Below are 19,932 nucleotides of genomic sequence, written 5' to 3' on the forward strand. Positions count from 1 at the left end.
GACCTTGGCTCACATCTAGGATAAATGGAAGGCTCATTCAGCCATTCTTCAGATAATTATTGGGCCAAGCCTACTACGAAGAGCTGTAGCCAGTTGAAGACCCCCACCATTACCTCCAGCCAAGTACTTCTAAAGCCTTTTCTGCAGCATTGGATCTTTCATGGATTCATATGCTGTGAATATTTCCCAGCCTGTCGGTGGGAAATATTCACAGCATGTGAATCCATGAAAGAAAAGACACTACTTCCTTACGTCTTCCTCAATCTCAAAGCAAGTCTAGGATTTTCGCCCTTGGATAGTGGGACCAACTAGCCTTTACCCTTACAAGTGGATCTCTGGAGCCATTCAAGTGTCAAGAGACAATCCTGTAGGCTGTCGGGGCCTTTGTTGATTATCTGTCGCTGTTCCGACTGTTAACTTGAGACTCTGCAGGTCTCCAGCTCATGGCCCAAGAACACTCTCACTTCTGCTTTCCTACTTGAAGGTCCTTCCAGGAGGGAGTTGTTTATGCTTGCTGAGTCACCTGCCACTGCCAGAGTGGTGATATAGTGAGAATTGGTGCTGTCACTCTGTGTGACACTACACATGATGTATCTGCTTGGTAATCAGTAACCCACCTTTTGGTATAGGTCTGTACTACACAAGTTGGTAGTGTGACTGAGCAGCCAGGCCTATCTCAAGAGGGGTAAATGTGAGCTCTAGAGCTTTAGAGCTTTACAAATGAAACCAGTCAATACAAGTAACACAATCAAGGTTTCAGTTATATTTACTTATTTAATTAACATTAGTTTTTAATAAGCATTCTTTAAAAAGGCACTTCTTTGTAACGGTTCAAGTAAACTTTGGAAATAGTTTACAGAATCAATAAAGATGGTGAATATTCTTGGGTTATGCTCAATACACTTCTACACCCTGAAGTTACTTCAATTACAAGGGTAGTTTTTGCATTTATATATAACACAAATATACTTTGTTGACTCTGGGTTGCAGAAAGGGTTGAGGAAAATAAAAAGCTTAGAACAGTTCCTTAAACATGCGAGGACAACTGAATCCTCCAACGAAATCTAGATAAGCCTTTCCCAGCAGTAACCGTATTCATCAAGCTATCATCTATGGAGGGACACACAATGCCAAAGTCAATGGATTTAGAAGAGTGCCTTTAGGAAGCCAGGGCAGCCAAAGTAATTTGGACATTCTATAGTTCCGATGCACTTCTTGGATAACGAGTATTTCACAAAGTCATATTGTTCAAAGGAAATCATTGAAGACACAAGCTGTTAGGCCTGTGCAAAGGGGAGTTGAAATAAACTCAGTTAAGCAAGTGCAAATTTCAAGTGAGACAGCACGACTTGAGGGAAGAAGGTAAGTACCCCCAAGCCTAAATAGTACCTTTATTTAGAAGAAAAGTGGTCCCGCTGAATATAGTCTTGCTACAGCTATGCAGACCCTGGTTCCTGAGCCTCAGTCGTGGGGACGAGAGGACGTCTGGAGGGCTCTTGCGGCAGTACTCTGGACAGTCGTTGGCAGCTACAAGCTCTCTTCGATTCAGCGGCACTTCCCTGTTACAGCGCTTCTCAAACAGCACTGATGCAGAACAAATCTCTAGTTGGACTTTCCTTGCTCCCTTGGTCTGCGCGCCTGGTCAAGGGGACTCTGGATTGGGATTTCCTGCTTCTGGAGGGTTCCTCGGAGGCTCCTTGAGCTTTTGACCGGATTTGTTCTGTGGCAGACGTTGCACTCAGTAATAGACACTCGACCTCTGAAATTGGGCTTCTGCAGCAACAGAGAGGCACAGCTAGTCGGGAATTGCACCGAACTGGAGTTCGTCTCTGGGTTAGTTGGTCCCACTAAACCAAGGGAACAGTCCCTTCAGGAGTTTGTAGATTCGAAAAAGGTCAGCACTGCAGCAGAGCCTCACCGCTACCTCGAGATCCAGATGGTTGCAGCAGGCATCTCTTCACGATTTCTGCTTCAGATGTTTCTTCCAGTGGTCGACCTTGCCTGTAGTCCCAAAACCCTCGCCTTTTATGCAAGTTTTTCCATTCATGCCCAGCCTGGGCTGTCAATCACACAGCAGGATGGCTGTCCTTTTAGGACAGCAGCCTGCCAATCATGACAGTTTTCGTTCAGGCACACCTAGAGCCAAAGGACAGGGGAGGTTCGGAAACCTCCCTCACTTCCTGCCCTTCCACACACACTGGATCCAGGGGTGGGCTTCAGGGCTGAAGCCCGCCAAAGGCAAAACACACAAAGGGCTCAAATCTGTCTCAACGCAGAGTAAAAGCAGAGAAAGACCTCACAAACAAGAAATGGCGAAAAATGAAGACTGGGTGTGGATCATTTTGACAAAATGGACACCCATGGGCGCTGTACTGCAGCCGAGGTTCAGCCTGCGGTGGAAAAGCACAATGGTAGTAAAAATTAAACCACTGCCTTCAGCCATTTAAAGTCGTGACGGTACCAAAGAAATGGTACATGAGAAAATAGGATAAGGGTCTACTAAGTAACCCTCCAGCTCTCTACATAAAATGGTGTGTGCTGGACCTACAAAGAGAAAAGGTAAGTGAAGTCCATTTCACTTTACTCTTCTTGGGGAATTGTAGTTCACCCAAGAACAGTTATTTAAACCTTAAAAGAAATCTAAAGGATTTCTCAGTGACACTGGACTGAAGGTGCTGTCTGTCACTATACAAAAAGCAGATGCCTATGAAGTTTGTCAGACTCCAAAAACAGTGGAAACATAAAATCCAAATCGGGGGAAAAACACGAGTGTGAGAAAAAGGTCCCACTCACGAGTTAAAATGAGAGTCCTAAGTCCAGCAAAAGAGCTGGTGGTCTCTAAGGTTGAAGGAAATTCGCACCGAAATGAAAATTCTCCCTAACACTCTTGCCTGTTTTGCTCATTCATATGGGGAAACTGACAAGTCCCAAAGACTCAGTACTGAGAGAATGTCCCCCTTTGTATTCTTGTATTTCTATAATTGTACACATCACCTTAGTGAAGTGCAGTTATGATATATATCTTTTTATATAATGGTTGTTTGCTTACTTTTACAATGTGCCTAAAACAAGCTGGTGGCACCTGTGATATATTTATAGTTATTGCGTTACTTTACATGTGACATTTTTTTGCACTTACTGCAAACTGCTACTAAAGGTGGTTTGCATCCTAAAATGGCAGTGCCAAGCTGTTGTTCGCCTGTACTTTGGTCTTCTTCCTACCTTCTCAGGTCAGGAAATGCCTTGCATCAAAATCCCTTTCCCAGGGAAAGCTGTGGCCTTCGCTGGCTAAGCGGACCGTATTAATGCGTTGTCTAGGGTTCCCTTTTCTTACAGCCTGGCCTATATGTAGTGTGCCTACCACCAGGTCATGGGCTTAGATTTACTTTTAGGAGGCGGTGTGGTATTTCATGACCTGGTGTTTTGATGCCTATTGATTTTACTATGCGTTTTGACCCAATGTACTTTGACCTAAAATCACATACAGAATATTAAGTGTTTATTTTTCGGTGTATACCTGTGCAGTGTGTTCTTTGCGTGATAACTGTTCTTAACTACCAGCCTTACTTCTATAACTTAGCCACCATTATGGAGTGGTCTGATGTACCTTTTGTTTGGAACCCTTATTTAGCATGAATTTAAATGCACTCGGTCCCCATCACCAGAAGGCTGTGGAAAAGTCTACCTAATAACAAGCAACCGGCACTGCCTGACTGATGCGCAGGTGGCTAGATGATTACTGGAAACGGTTCCCGACAGTTCAGACCCACTAACAGACTGGGAGTCCATGACCGGACTTTGGCAATTGCTGTATCTGGTCTCGGAATTTTGCCAAACTTAAAGGATAGTACTACTCGCAAAAACAATATTATCCAAAGAGCTGGTCTTTTACCAAGAGGAGCAGCCCTTTGAGTATTTAGTATTAAAAACTTAATTGAGAAGAATGGTGGATGGTTAAAATAGTTTTGATCTTTTGTACAGATCAAAAAGAGGTTACCAATAACTCAAAAGAAAAATGTTCCATGCAGCACTTAACTTAGGTGGGCGGAGCTACAATGAAACAGCAAAGAGAAATGGGAGAAGCTTTCCCCATACTGGCAGCTATTGGGGCTACTCAGTGCAACGAAACACGAGTAAAGGAGTGGGTAGACTAAAAAAAGCCATCTTCAACAAAAATCTGCCAGAAGCCCAAGTCCACAACAGATATGCTGGGGCATGGGGGGATACTTTGAAGTCAATGGCGGGGGAAAATGCATTAAACGTTTTTAATGGTTCTAACTTTGTGTTTAGACTAAAGAATGTGAAGTGCTGCAACATTCTCTGCTCACATCACGTGTGAATATTTTAGCAAGTATTTGAATTCATAGAAGGTAAGGTGCCGAGGTTTGCCAGGAGGAAAAAATACTGACTTTCAACTTTTGTTTGACAAAGTTGATATTTGTGCAATGGAATCCTGAGCTAGTTATATTTTGTTGACTAGAAAATTGTCATCTATGTATTCATTACTTTCTGAATCTGATTAGCATGTCTTTTTTAAAGCTCATTGTTGGAGCACTGGGCGGCACCATGACTTCAGTAATGTTACACTGCTTTCACTTTGCGGTTTTGGTTTGCCTGTGCCGGTCTATTGATTTCTAAATGAACCGACAAGTTGTCTGTCTTTTTTGGTAGGCATTATCCATGCTGCTGAAGAGAAAGACTGGAAAACAGCGTACTCTTATTTTTATGAAGCCTTTGAGGGGTATGATTCCATTGACAACCCAAAAGCCATCACTGCACTTAAGTACATGCTGCTTTGTAAAATCATGCTGAACAAGTAAGTAACCACTGGCCTCTTTGAACATTGCACTGAATAGCGTGGTAGGGAAATTAGAAGAATAAAACTGATTGCATTGAGGGTTCTGATGGTGGATAAAATGTTAAGTGGAAAGTCATCACATGCGTTTTAGAATTTTCAAATCGCAAAACGAATACAATCACATTAAAATTATACATGTTAGTATGAGTAATATTCAAACAAATTGCACATTGCAATCTAATGCATGGTTAAACCTATAATTATCTACCCCAATGCTGTATGCATTCAACAGAGCAGAATATTAATACGTTCATCATAGTTCCAGGTTTAGGTTAATATAACCTGTCTGCCATTTGGTTGGGGGTAATGGGTGTTCTGAAAGTTTTCTCTTTAAGCAACTTTCCCTCCGTGTTCTATGGACCCCCAAATGTGTTGCTTTTGATTTTGCACTTCGTCCGGATATTGTCAAGTGAAGCCTTCAGCTTCACTCAATTGGCCTTTTGCCCCTGCAGACTGTCAGCACTGGAAAACTGTTACCTTTTTCTTTTTACATATTTTTTTTGGTTGGTTTCATGTTGCACAATGCATCTTACAAAAGTATCCCATTGCACTGCATTGCATCACCCTAGAATACACTTGGAGGATTTTTGGGTCACTTTCAAATGTGCTTAAAGACAACTGCCTGGTGGCAGTTCTTTTTCACTATTTCTTTACTGTGTATATATTTTTTTAGTGTTTGGCTACTGTGGCTAGTTTCCTAACATGGCCATGCCAGAAGGTTTCGTTTTTTTTGCCATTTTGTCTTTTGGCCACCTTCCTGCCTTCGCAGGTCAGGAAAATCCTTTTATGCTCATGAATTTGCCCGTGAAACAAGTGCTTTTTGTAGGCTAGTGCAGGCCATGTTAGTTGAAAGCCAGGAAGTAGGTTGGGTCTGGCTGGTCCCAATACGCAAACAGTATATGTCTGGAGTGTATGCATGAGTTTCACCAACAGTGGTCCCTGATTGGACCACTGCTTGAGGGGAGGGGAGGCTGGTGTGTGTGTGTGTGTGTGTGTGTGTGTGTGTGTGTGAGAGAGATGGGGCAGTTCTTCAATTGGGTGGCCCGAGTTTCTGTATGCACCCGAGTTTTTGGATATGAAGGTGTCTGCAGCCATTCCCCAGAGATCTGAAGAGGAGCCAAGTATCCTGCATAGCCTTGAAGACTGCAAGACTTGGCGAGACCCGTGGATCGATCCTGAGAAGGCCTGCCAACCAACGTTTGCTGCAGTCACGGTGGAGCCCTGTCTGGTTACTGATATTAGACACTTGTCGGTGCTTCGACCCTTTGGCATGGTGGGAAGAACAATTCTGAACATTTTCTTGGTGCCCTGCCAAGTGGAGTCTTCGGAAGTGTCCATGGGCCATCCATTTGGTTGACCAACTCAAATTTGAAGCGTGGGCGGTTCCACGTTTTGACTTGGAACTTCAGGGGTCTTCAGCTTGTCCTGCAAGTAGCCTTCCTGCAAAATGTAGACGTCCCGAGGTGTGCTCTCTTCAACCGTGATATCTGTGATGCCTGTTGTCGCAATGTGTTGGGACAGATTTCCTATAATCGGACCTGAGTTACAGATTCATAGGCCAACCTATATTGTGACATGGACCACTCTGGAAGTTATAGCCAAACCAGTTCAAGGGAGTCATGACGAAAGGTGCAGTAAAGAGAGATCTTTCCTAACACCATGCTTCATTGACGGTTGCCGAAACCGGCTTTCTCTGCATCTGGTAGAGTGCCTACAGAAGGCCTGCATTGGTGATTGCTGTATTCATCCACTGGAACACGTTGCACCAGGTCCTTCCCTTGCATCCACCACTCCTGGGCATCTCTGAACAGAACCAATGGTGGGAAAACCTACCTGTGGTGACCCTCCAATGACCTACCAAGTCTGATGAAATCAGAGAGGGGTGTTGGGGGTTGGGGGTGAATGTTAAGTTACAACCAAACTTCACTCCACTCTCCACACTTTAAAAGTTTGTAGAACATTTTACATTGTTTTGTAACTTTAGGCTTTGGCAATACTGCTTACCCAAAGCCCTCCTGTGACGAATCCTGAGAGCGTAACGGCTTTAGATGGGGAATCCCCTTCCCATGATGTCAGGTTGGTGAGGTTGCTACCAAATAATCCCCCCACCCCTCCTGGGTGGGGGGGAGGGTGGTTCTCAGCGGGAGGATCTCATGGGGAGGGAAGACCCCATTGAGAGCATTGACCACTTCCGGAGAAAGCAGAATCCCCTTGACCCTCCCTTGTTCCTACCTGTTATTTCCATGTGCTATAGTAGCACATCCCAATGAGAACCCCTGGGACAACGCCACGAGGAATAATCACTTGCCAGAACGCATACACATGTTCCAGTCCCCCAGATGCTCGTATTGGTCATCTGTCAGTTGAAGTCGGAGAGGGAAGAGAGCAGTGACTCTTCAACTTCGTTTCAGCACGCACCGTGGACTCTGCGAGGCTCGCGCAAACCCAGTGTAGAACAGCAGACTGTCCAAGAAGGCGGCACGCTCGTAGCTCTCGCAAAAAAGGTACGTGATGCAGAGGCAGATAGGGGGGGAAACCTGACACTCTCCAGTAACAGAGGCTGTTGGCATGGAACAAAACTGCCTGAACTGCAGGGGAGGGACGAGGAAGACAAAGCGAAGTCCCAAAGCCAGGAAAGCCCCTGAAGCTCCTGGAGACCCGCAAATAGCCTGAGGGTGAGATCCCAGACACTACAAGTACAGGGGTGACTGGTCACAGGGCTGGAGAGGGACCCAGAGAGTGAGAAGGGCCCCAAAGCAAATCAGGAACGCAATATCCACAGATGCAGAGTAACCTAGTGGGGGGGGGGGGTCTTGATGTAACAAAGTCATACTCCTACCAGTAACTAATGGCAGTATGAGCTGTAAAAACAAAGTGGCATACACGGCCCCTGGCAGGAGAGCAAACCAAGGCTGTGGATCAAGGTGAGAACAAGCACTAGGCATAACCAAGAGAAGGGGGTCTGGCACCCAGATAACGAAAGCAAACCCCCATCAGTAACTTGGGGAATACTAACTTTGCAAACATCAGTGGCCTGTACAGACCTTGGCAGGAGAGTAAACCAAGGCTCTGGATGGAAGCAAATATTGAGAGAACTGTGAAACTAGCAGTATGGAGTATCCTACTTGGCAGGAGAGGGTGCCAAGACGGGAGTACTGAGACTAGGGTTTGGGACCATCAAACCAGCTCGGCCTTCCTTACTGGAGGACAGTGCTTTATTAAGGAAAGATAGACTTCTATTCATATGTCCTGTCCCCTTGCCTCCGTCCTTGTGGGCGTCCCCCAACATGTGGATGGTACCGTAACCTTTGGTAATGAAAAATTGAGCTTCCCCTTTAAATTTAGTCCACGTGGGTGTCCCCGGCCCTGTGTGTGGAAACGCCCCTCCAGGCCCCGCCTTCCGGCGCCTCACCTCGGTCCCTTTTTCCACATGGTCTGTGTCCCTACTGGCAGCTAGGCACAGAGACTTAACGTTCTGCTTGCTCACCGTTTTGTTTAATTTTTCAATCTTAATCTCCTTTTGGTACCTTGCCTCCCCTGTCGCATGTTGGAAGCAGGAGTATTCACAAGATGTGCATCCTGCCAGCACTCGTTCCCGGCCTCAGCCTTGCACCCCCAAGTGCTCTGCCTGGAGTGCCTGAGTCCTGACCACCGCTTGGACCTGTGCATGGCTTGCAGTGCTCTAGTCCCCTGGCATTGAAGTATAGTTTGTCACGCTGGAGGGAGATCATGCTCCTCCAGGTGGTCTTTGAGTTCGTCTCCTGGACCCCATGTCAAGACAAGGTAGGCCCTTTGTTTAGTATGGCTCCTCAACGCTGAGGCTGGGATCATGAGCTCTACCAGGTGGTTGGTCGGAGGGGCAATTAAGTTGGTCACGGTCAGCTACAGGGGGTAAAGAATCGCGGTCTACCTCCAAGAGTCAATTGCTTAGCATGATCCAGCACGACTACCAGCTCTGTTGCTCAGGGCGCAGCGTGTTTGGCAAGATTTGAAGCAGTACCCTTTGGGTGCACTACAACAACCTTGACCTCCTGGCAATAGGAACCCAACCTTTGGTAGAAGTCTGTACTACACAGGTTGGTAGTGTGGCTGAGCAGCCAGGGTTTTTCTCTAAAGGGGTCAATGTGAGCAGTAGGGTGGTTACACAGTGATTCAGTGACAAGTATCCAAATAAAAACTTGCACTCAAGGTTTCTTGATTAAACAATTTAACAGTCAGTTTGAATAAGTCTTCTTCGGAAGGAGCAATATAATAGTAAAACACATACACTCCAAAATACACACTCCTAGTTTCTCTAAATCAGCAAATACCCATTTGGAATGGCACACACACTTCCTACATCCTCAGGTGACTTAAATAGCTAGGACACTGTGGACATTAGTATATCACTGGTACATTTAGAGCAATTCTGAGATGAGTGTTAAAGAGATTTCAGAATAAAACAAGAGATCACACAAATATTCTGAATCAGGTAAGTACTTTTGAACCACAATGCAAAGTAAATTAACCCTTTCCTGGAGGGAAGGTAAGACCCAAGCAGAGCAGAGGAGAGGAGAGTAATTCAGGGAGCCAGGGCAGCCAATACTGTCGGGCAAAAGTCTAGGTGAGCTGAAGCACTTCTTGCAGGTAAGCAAAAGTCTTGCACTATGTTTAAGAAGTCTCTGTAGAAAAAGTATAATCAAAGTAGCATCACAAGCCGGGAGGCTTGTGAGAGGTAGAAGATGCAAGCAACTCTATAGAAGCAACCAATACAAGTCTCAACTGAGATCAAGCAAGACTACAACGAGGAGAGGCAAGTCCTCTCAAACTTTACAGTACCTTTTGGATAGAATAAATGGTTCCAGCTGGCTTCTGTTCCTGTGCAGCTCTGTAGATCCTGTTGTTCCTGATCTTTAGTTGTGGGGAAAAGAGGGAGAGCGTCTGAGCACTCGTCAGCAGCAGAAAAGGACAAACATCTATTTAACAGCACTTTGCGGTTTCAGCTCCTCGCGTTGCAGCAAATAGCACCACCGCGGACTCTCGGATACCACTCTGGACTTTCCTCGCATCTGGGGTTCAGCACTTTGAGGTGGCTCAGATTTGGTCAATCCTGCTTACCGGGAGTGCGGAGGATCTTCCACAAGCTCGGGTCCAACTTTAAAAGTGATGCACTCAGTTTGGTATTCCTCTCTCTGGCACTTCGGGACCAGCAGCAATGGAAGTACACCCAGCTCCAAGAGGATGTCCAAATGAGTTCACTTTGGAGTTGATTGGTCCCACCAACTCGAGGAGAATTCATCCTTGCAGGGATTCTCTAGTCAAGGCTAATTCAGAGCTTCAGGACAGCAGCAGGGCTTCACCGGGCAAACCAACAGTCCAGGAGTTGCAGCAGGCTTCAAAGGGATTGTGTCCTTTCAGATGTTCCACATCTGACATGTAATGTCCACAGCTGTGCACTTCGGAAACTTTTTAGCAGAACGATTCTTGCGTCGATGGCGTCAAGCCGATGTCCCTCGAGGGCCTCCATTGAGGGTCGACTTAACCGGATGTTATATATAGGACGCACGGCGCCCGTTGCCTCAGTTTGTTTTTTTCTGACAGCAAACGTGTATAGCTTTGTGAAACTCGGCGTGCCTCGTGTGTATCATCTACCTTTATGATGTCTGTTTCTTCGACCTCTCCGACTCCAAGGTCCGGGTTCAAGACTTGCCGGGACTGCAAGTCCAAGATTTTGTTGACCGACCCGCACCGTATTTGTTTATGGTGTCTGGGTGAGTCGCACAACACAGACAACTGTTCAAAATGCCAGTATCTAACTGCCAAGGCCTTGCGTGAAAGGAAGGGGAAGCTCAAGGTAGGTAGGGGGGCCTCGAAGTCCCGTAAGTCTGGATCGAAGTCTAGAGTTTCCACCGACGACTTGAGGGGCGACTCCGCGTCGGGAGGAGGCTCGAGGTTCTTGGTCCTGGAGTGGTTTCCGCCGTTCCTCGTCACGGCACTCTAGGAAGCACCGGTTGCCTCCCCCGTCCTCAGTAGCCTGTCCCACGAAGTCCTTGACTCGGGAGGAGTGGGCAGCTTTTAAAGAGCAATTGTGGCGATTTTCCAGTCGCAAGGCACGGTTCCTCTCATGAAGCCAGCAGAGTATGCTCTCGAACCGTGACTCGCACGCATTCGAGCTATGGCTAGCGCCGTGACTCGCACAGGGAGCTCTCGAGGACCCGTGTGGACAAGGGCAGTTGCAAGAGACATGCATCTAGGATTCAGTCCTCGTCCCCAGCGAGACCGTTGTGGGCTGCAGAGGTCTCGACGCAGGCGTCGACTCGTTCGGCAGCGGGCCAGTCGAACTCTGACAGTACAGCATCGTCCATCAGCCCATGCCTGTAGCAGCGTCAACGTCTAAGGTCTCTGCGTCGACACCATTGGCGCGGATTCCGACATCGAAGCCCTCAGCTGTCTCGACGTCTATGTTCTTGATGCCCTTGGCGTTGAGGCCCTCGGTGCCCTCAGTGCTTTTTGGGCATAATGTGTCTGAAGAGTTTCCTGAGCAGGTGGTTATGCCTCGGAAGGCTTCTAAGTCTGGGAGGCCGGTATTGGGCCCCAGGCCCTTCTCTGTCACTTTGGCTGGGTTTTCCAGACCTTTGGCTGACATTTTTGAAGAGGAGGAAAGGTCGGCGATTGAAGACCCTGCTTCTCAGGATGAGGCTCCGGGATTGTGGGATGAGTCCCTTGGAGGATTTGAGGCAAACCCTCCATGATGCCAGTGGCCTGGGCACTTCTCTGGAAGTTGAGTTTGGTAGGCCTGAGCTGGGGGGCTCATGCAGACTTTCTACAGGCGGCTCATGTCTAGGGTCTCCGAATACCTGAGGATTTTATTCAGGGTGACCTTACTGACATCTTGGACCAAGATCCCCCCTCTGACCCGGTATTGCCCTTTCATCCTACGTTGCAAAAAAGGGTGTCATCGGCTTGGCTGGCACCCGGAATCGCTTCCGGCGGTCAATAAGAATTTGTCAAAAAAGTACCGCGCATCTGTTGGCGACACCAGCTATTTGTCTACTCGCCCCACTCCTGAGAATTTGGTGGTTCAAGCGGCTACAGCCAACACAAGGCAGCAGGCGTACCCTACCATCCCTCCGGATATTGACGACAAGCGCTTTTACGGATGGGCTCGGAAGGTCTTTTCTTCAGGTAGCATGGCAGTGAAAGTAGTCAACTCCACATGTGTCTTGGCAAGATTTACACACTCTGTGGAATTGTTTCCTTGGTGGCTGAGCATATTCCTGAGGGGAAGACCGGGATGGCTTCCTAGCCCTCGTACGTGATGGCAAGGATGCTGTGTGTGAATCCCTTCAGTCGGATTTGGACATGGCAGACTGTGTTAGCCGTTCCATGGCTGCGAGCACCATCCTACGCAGGTTTGCGTGGTTGCAGAAGTCTGGGTTTGCTCTTGATGTGCAAACCAGTTTTCTGAACATGCCCTTTGATGATCTTCATTTATTTGGCAGCAATGCTGACGAGAGGCTTGAGAGGTTGCAGACCTCCAAAGCTGCAGCGAAGTCTTTGAGCACTGCAGTACATCAACCTCTCCCTTTTCGGCCTAGGGGACAGCAATGGAGGGGAGGTTCCTTTCGTTTCTACTCTTTTGGTAGATCGAGAGGAGCTGCTAGTCAAAGGGGCCAACGTAAGGGTACCCGTGGTGGACAGGGAACTCAGGGTGCCAAAGCCGCTCGGACAGTTGCCTCTTTGCCTTCAGGCACTGCCGCAGCCGCTCCAGCTCAGTCATGAGGCCATGTCCCATGCTTCGCCGGTTGGGGGCAGACTTGCGCAGCATCTTGGAGAATGGCGTGCCATTACTTCAGATGCGTAGGTTCTGGATGTCATAACCCACAGCTACTGCCTTTTCTTTCAGCAGCCTCACCACAATCCACTGGGGAAGCTCTCTTTGAAGAGTCTGGATCTGCTCCTTGTGCAGGAAATCCTATCCCTGCTGGAGAAAGGCGCCAGAGAACTGGAGCCTGTAGCGGAGAGAAACAAGGGATTGTATTCCTTATTTTTTGATCCCAACGAAAGATGGGGGATGGACTTGCGTTGGTTTAACAACCGCCTCAGGAAGGACAAGTTCAGGATCGTCACTTTCTCAAGTCCTCCAGGCCCTTCAACTTGAGGATTGGTTGTTGTCTCTGGACCTCAAGGATGCTTACTTTCATGTGCCAATTCATCCCAAGCACAGGAAGTACCTGAGGTTCGCGGCTGGTGACTCGCACTTTCAGTTTCGGGTCCTGCCATTTGGATTGACCTCCACCCGAGGGTCTTCACCATGCTGATGGTGATTGTGGCAGCGTACCTCGGGAGAGGGGGGATTCACGTCTACCCCTACCTGGACGATTGGCTGATCAGGGCGCATTCTCCTGAGCAAGCCCTGGATCATCTCTCCGTCACCTGCCATTCCCTTCACAAGCTGGGCTTCTCCCTAAATGTAAACAAGTCGCATTTGACACCTTCCCAGCGGCTCCAATACATCGGAGCAGTGCTCGACACCTCCCTGGGGCAGTGTTCGCCTCCCCAGGTGAGGGCTCATCACATTATGCAGATGGTGGACAAGTTTCAACCTGCCCAGAGTCTCCCGGCTTTCGAATTCTTAAGGTTGCTCGGCCACATGGCGTCCTGCATTCTTCTGGTGCCAGAGGCCAGACTGCGGATGAGATCCCTGCAGCGCGCTCTCAAGACGCAGTGGTCGCAGTTTGAGGGCAAGATGTCGAATCACTTTCAGATTCCGCTCTGTTGCCCAGGATCTTCTATGGTGGGCTGACGAAGGAAATCTGTTGAAGGGGGTACCATTTTGGCAACCATGGCTGGAGGTGACGATCGTGACGGATGCCTCCCTCACAGGATGGGGCGCTCATGCCAACAAGTTGACAGCCAGTGGCCGTTGGTCTCCGTTGGAGTCCAGACTCCATCAATCTGAGGGCCATCAGGCTAGCCCTGAAGGTTTTTCTGCCGTGTCTGCGGCGAAGAGTATCCTGATCATGTTGGACAACACAGTGGCCTTGCATTACCTCAACAAAAAAGGGGGTAGGGTCACTCCCGTTGTGCAAAGAGGCAATGCAGCTCTGGTTCTGGGCCATCCAGCAGGTTATTTCGCTCTCGGCAGTTCATCTGGCCGGAGACAAAAATGTAGCGGCGGACGCTCTGAGCAGGCAGAGCAGTCTCTCACGAGTGGGAGTTGGCTCAGGAAGTCCTTCTGGAGATCTTTGCCCTTTGGGGAACCTCACAAGTGGATCTCTTCGCCACCAGTGCCGACCGGAAGTGAGAGATTCTGCTCAAGGGAATTTACTCGTGAGAGGAGCCTTATCCCACATGATCCCACATGATCCTCATTGCTCCGGATTGGGCCAGGAGAGCGTGGTACCCATCTGCCCTCCACGCCGTCTTCCCTACCTAGAGGATCTGCTCTCGCGAGAGGGGTCAGGTTCTCCATCCAGAGATCAGGACTCTCAACCTTCATGCTTGGTATCTGAAAGGTTGAGATACAAGGATTGGGACCTCCCGGATGACGTGATGGAGGTGTTGCTTTCGGCCAGGCGGCCCGCAACAAAATCCCTGTACCGTTGCTGTTGGCAGAAGTTCTGCGACTGGTGCTGGGGTCAGAATGTGGATCCTTTCCAATGTTCCATTACTATGGTGTTGTCTTTTCTGCTTTCTTTAGCCCACAAGGGCCTTCAAGTGGGGGTACCATTTAGTGTTACCTGGCTGGGCTGTCCATATTTAAGCGCTCGTCTGAAGAGTGTTTACTTTAAGATTCCTTTCCTTTCAGTTTCTGAAAGGACTGTCTAATGTGTTTCCACCGTCCTCTTTCCAGGTGCCGGGTTGGGATTTGAACTTGGTTTTAAAGTTTCTGATGGGAGCTCCGCTTGAGCCCTTCCATTCTTGTCTGTTGAGATTATCTTTCAAAACTGTGTTTTGTTGCGCTTACTTCCGCATGCAGAGTGAGTGAATTGCAGGCACTTTCTGCCAAGCTAGCCTTTACTGTTTTCCATAAGGACAGGGTTGTCCTGTGTGTGCGATCTTTTCTTCTGAAGGTTGTCTGAATTTCATTTGAGCCAGAAGGTGATTCTTCCGGCACTTTTCCCTACTCCGCATCCTGGTAAGAAAGAGGACAGGCTCCATAAATTGGTTCCTAGGAGAGCTTTGAGCTTTTATCTTTCACGGATGTCCCGGGTCAGAGTGGATGATCAGCTCTTTGTTGGTTATGCTGGACACCACTTGGGTCAGGCTGTTTCCAAACAGACCTTGTCCAGATGGATTGTCCTAACTATCTGAGTGCTACCGTTTTGCGGGGAAGGACCCTCCGGTAGGATTGCGCGCTCACTCCAATAGGGGTGTGGCTGCCTCCACTGCTCTACAAAGGGGTGTTCCTATTCGGAATATTTGTGAAGCGGCCACATGGGCTTCTGTCCATACTTTTGTTAAACACTATTCCCTGGATTCCATCCATGGGCAGGATTTGGCCTTTGGTAAGGTAGTTCTCTATTCGGCCATTTGATTGGGTAATCTAAATTCCCTTTCTAAATTATTTCCCTCCTCCATAGTTTGGTACTGCTTTGGGAGTCTGTCATAGATGTGGAATATTTTTGAGGACCCAATCCCTTGAAAGAACAAGTTACTTAACAAACTGGTAACGTTCTTTTGATGGGATGTTCCTCCGACATATTCCGCATCACCCTCCCAGCCTGCCCCTCTGGAGAATTTCTTCTGTGATTGCAGCTTCCGTTTCCGCAAGGCTTTAGGCAGTTCTACTGGCAGGAGACTGGTGCCAAATGTTCTGGGGGGAAAAAAACTAAACTGAGGCAACGGACGCCATGCGTCCTATATATAACATCCAGTGACGTGGACCCTTGACAGAGGCCCCCGAGGGACATCGGCTCGAAGCAATACGCACTCTGCTGAAAAGTTTCACAGCTGTGGACATTACATGTCATTGATGTGGAATACGTCGGAGGAACATCCCATCGAAAGAACGTTACCAGTTTGGTAAGTAACTTGTTTGTCTCTTCCAAGTTCTTCTTCGGGTTCCTTCGTCCAGTGGTCGACTCTGCCCTCCAAGCCAAAAAGCCTCGCCTTTTTTATGCAAGTTTCTCCCATTCATTACAGCTTCGCTGTCAATCGCACAGCAGGGAGGCTGTCCTTGCCGGACAGCCAGCCAGCCAATCACCTTTTGGGTGCATTCCTGTAACCAAGGGGATTAAGCACAGGGAGTTTTGGGCACCTCACTCACTGCCCCTGCCACACATACTGAAGCCAGAGGCGGGCTTCACTCATAAGTCCCGCCAATGGCTTCAGTAGAACAAAGGGACCAAATCTGGTTTGGCTCGCAGAGTAAATCTCAAGGAGTACCTTTCCAGCAAGGAATGGAAAAAATGGGCACCCTTGGGTAAAAACACAATGGTAGTTAAAAGTAAATCACTGCCACCAGCGATTAATTGTAGAAAGGGTAACATAAAAAGGTTACATGAGAAACTAGACAAAGGAGATACTAAGTAACCCCTCCAGCAGCCTATGGTAAGATGGTGTGTGCTGGGTCTAGAAAGTTACAATTTGTAAGTAAAGGCAATTTCACTTTAATGCTCTTGGAAACAGTTTTTCCAAGACAAGGTATTTAAACCTTTGGGAAATCTAAGACTTCCCTGTGCCACTGTACTGAAGGTGCTGTGTGTCGCAATGCAATGATGATGCCTATGGAGTTTCAGACTCCAAAACCAAAAAGAAAGTGTTAAATTACCGAAAAATACATAAGAGTGGGGAAAAAGATCTCTCCAGGTTAAAAATTAAAAAGTCTTAAGAGTCGAACAAAAGTGCTCTGGGTCTCTTAAGGTAGAGGAATTAGCTAGTTTCTGAGAATGCTCTCTAACAGCGCACCGCCTACCGGGAGTACCCTCTGACGCCAGTCGGGGCGATGTGAATACTGGCCACCAGGCCAAGGGCTCTAGGCCACTGGAGCTATCTCGGAGGTAGACACTTCTGTTTAAGGTTCAAGGTCCAAGGTGTACCCTCCCATGCCTTAGCCAGCACATGGCACAGGGCCTTCGCGCCCTCCCGTCCATAGCACTGTGCAATGCCCCAATATCGCGGATAAGCATGCAGCAGAGCCTGCTAGACCGGCATTCATTTTGGATGCGGATCAGGGCCTTCCTGATCCCTCTCCCATCGAGTGGTCCATGCAAGATGGTTCAGTCCCCTTCCCTCAGTTTGCAGTGGTGTACTTCATGGTACAGGTGGTTGGTCTACACAGCGATACATCTACCCATTGCAGCTTTATGGGTATCCTCCTCAGGCACTTCGATCAGGAACGGACACCCAGCGCTGCTGAAGGCCAACTCTCTCTCGGGATCCGGCGGCTTGCAAGGAGCGGAGCGCTTCTTTGAGAGCTTCCTCATGCGTTGCCCACAGATCACTGGGCTCCTCGGGGATATATTTAAGGAAGTGATCCCACAGGTTTTGCTTCCTAGGCCTCTATATCTTTTGGCCCTCCGCCGGTTCATCCTCTGGCGCTGCTGCCGCCTGTTCCTCCTCTGGTCCAAGCCCTGCCGGTTATTCAGATCCCGCCTCCTGTACCACCAAACTGCTCCCCCTCCCCCTCAGCAACCAGTGGATTCACAGCTATCTTCTGTCTGGAAAAATAGGGGGTGGGGTTGATGACCCAAAACTACATTCCTTGGGCTTCTGTGAAGGCCTTTCATGACTGCCTTCAGGGCCTTGCAGAGTTCTTCGTGGTCCCCCAGCCAGAGGAGGCCACCAAGAGTTAGCAGTGCTAGCAGAGGTTTTGACCAAGCGCACCACGAGCCGATCAGGCATTCTGATGCAGAAGGATGTGCTTCAGGTTGCATGAAAATCTGCAAAAAACCCAGAGCCAACGCCCAGATGAACAAGAAGCTAGACAGCTGGTTCAGGCTAGTGGAAGGGTAGCCAGTTCCCCTAGTCTTCCACCCCCAGCCTCACTTTCAGTGGTTGCTCCGGCCTGGCTGTATTCTAAATCAGTCTTAGTCTTCCTCTGTGGGAGCCACCTCAGTTGTCTGTCCAAGGAGGACAAAGTCTTTGACTCTTTCGGCAAACTTTGCTACGTCATCTCAGGGCTGCATTTGTGGCAAGAAAACACCCTCCTAGCTGCGGCATACCAGAATCTCTGGCGAGAGCTCGTTGAGTTTGTCTGATCTCCCCCTGGGGAGGGTGGCCTCCTTTAAGGCCGGCCTGGTGGACACTCAGGCGTTTGCGTAGGATATCATGGAGTCTTTGGTCTCCCACATAGGCACAGCCAGCAGAGGGCTGTGCCTGGGGATCGAGATGAGATGAGATGAGATGAGATGGGTGGCGTGGATGCATGCCACTAGATTTTCCTCGGACTTGAAAGAGTGTATCCTTTTGAGTGCTCAGACATTTTTCATTCGTCCACCAATGACTAGTTGACAAAGACCTCTACACAAACAGTCAAGTCCTTGGCCATCCTGGCTAAACCAGGGCAGAAATAATTTCTTGACTTGCAGGGCAGGACCGAGTTCCAACCCAGCGCTTTCACCGGCTAAAGGGGGTTTTGGTACTGCGGTGCACATAGGCCTGACAGGTCGCCCAGTGACCACAGGAGGAAGCAGCAGAGGACTGTTTTTTTTCTGCTCCCACCTCAGACGTCAACGGTCGGGGAACACTGCATTGCCTGTAGGGGACCAGCTGGCTCTCTTCCAGGACAGCTACAAGCATTATTTCAAGAGTCCTTGGAATCCTATCCATAGTCTCCACATACTTCAGTCTACCTCTACCATCCTCTCCTCTGTCAGATAGGGTCCCCGGCACTTTTACGAGAGATTCTTTCTCTTTTGGAGAAGGACTCAGTGGAATTGGTTCCTCAGACAGGTGCTTCGGCGTCTACTTCAGAATGTTTTCAGTACCCAAGAACTTAACTAGGCTGACTTGAGGGTGGTCCTGAACCTGTCATTACTCAACCTGTCTTAACTGCTTGAACCTTTAAAGATGATTACTCCCACACACCTAGGAGTGTCTGTGTGCAGGAGAGTGGATGTGTTCCCGAAACGTCAAGGATGCGTACCTTCTTGTCCCCATCTACCAGCCGCTTAGGAAGTTTCTGTGGTTCACGATTGTCGTACCACTTGGAGTACAAGGTGCTGCCTTTTTGTCCTAAATTTGGCCACTGTGTTCATGAAGCTGATGACTGCACTGGCTGGTCTCCCCCACCTGGAGTGTCACCACCTATACCCTTACCTGGACGACTGGCTGTCAGGGCCAGCTCACCTGAGGGGGCAGGGCACTCCTGCTGGCAGACATTCTTCACAAGCGGTTTTTCTCAATCAACTGAAGTTGCAGCAGACTCCTGTCCAGGATCTGGTTTTCCTTGGAGTGTGCTGGAGCACGGTGGTGCAGCAGGTGTTACCCCACATCCGAAAGGCTTCTTTCACTCTGCAAGGCATTGGGGAACTTTTTGGCCAACTCAACCACCTTGGTTATGGTGGTTCCTGCACCATGCTCACGGTTCAGCATGCCTGCCTCAGACACCTCAGCTCCACCTGATGGCCAATTTTGACCAGGAGACTGGGTCTCAGTCAGACAGGATCCCCATACCACCGCTCCTCCCGGACCTTCGCTGGTGCCCTTCAATGTGGAAGTGGGGAGTCTCCTTTACCTGGCTGGAGCCAACTCTCTGGTGGTCACAACAGATTACTCTTTCGGGATGGTGGGGGACACTCTGAAGGGCTACTATTCATCTTGCATGGTCCAGGGCAGAGACCCTCCTGCATATCAATCTGCTCTTACTCAGGGCGGTGGGCCTGTCTCTCAAGGCTTTTCTGCCCCTCTTTAGTGACACAGTGGTTCTGGTCAGAACTGACAATTCTACAACAATGTTCTTGAACAAGCAGGGTGGCACTTGTTTCCCCTCCCTTTCCCTCCTGTGAATGTAGGTGGTGGCATTCCTGGGAATGGGCCTTTTCCAGAAGGGATTTGTATTTACTTGGTCCACTTCCAGGGGGACAGCAATGCAGAAGCGGACCAGCTCAGCTGCTTGGGGTTTAACACCTACCAGTTGGAGTTGCACA

General features: G+C 48.8%; 1 protein-coding gene across 1 annotated transcript in view; it reads left to right on the top strand.

Moving 5' to 3' along the window:
- PSMD11 (proteasome 26S subunit, non-ATPase 11) overlaps positions 1–19,932 on the top strand; it is a 996,429-nt gene that overhangs the window by 515,560 nt on the left and 460,937 nt on the right. The window contains exon 7 of the mRNA XM_069634167.1: positions 4,672–4,816. Within this exon, the coding sequence (XP_069490268.1) occupies positions 4,672–4,816 (145 nt within the window). The remainder of the gene's footprint in view (positions 1–4,671; positions 4,817–19,932) is intronic.

Source organism: Ambystoma mexicanum, chromosome 13, assembly GCF_040938575.1.
Source record: "Ambystoma mexicanum isolate Mex_15411 chromosome 13, UKY_AmexF1_1, whole genome shotgun sequence".
Lineage (NCBI taxonomy): Eukaryota > Metazoa > Chordata > Amphibia > Caudata > Ambystomatidae > Ambystoma > Ambystoma mexicanum.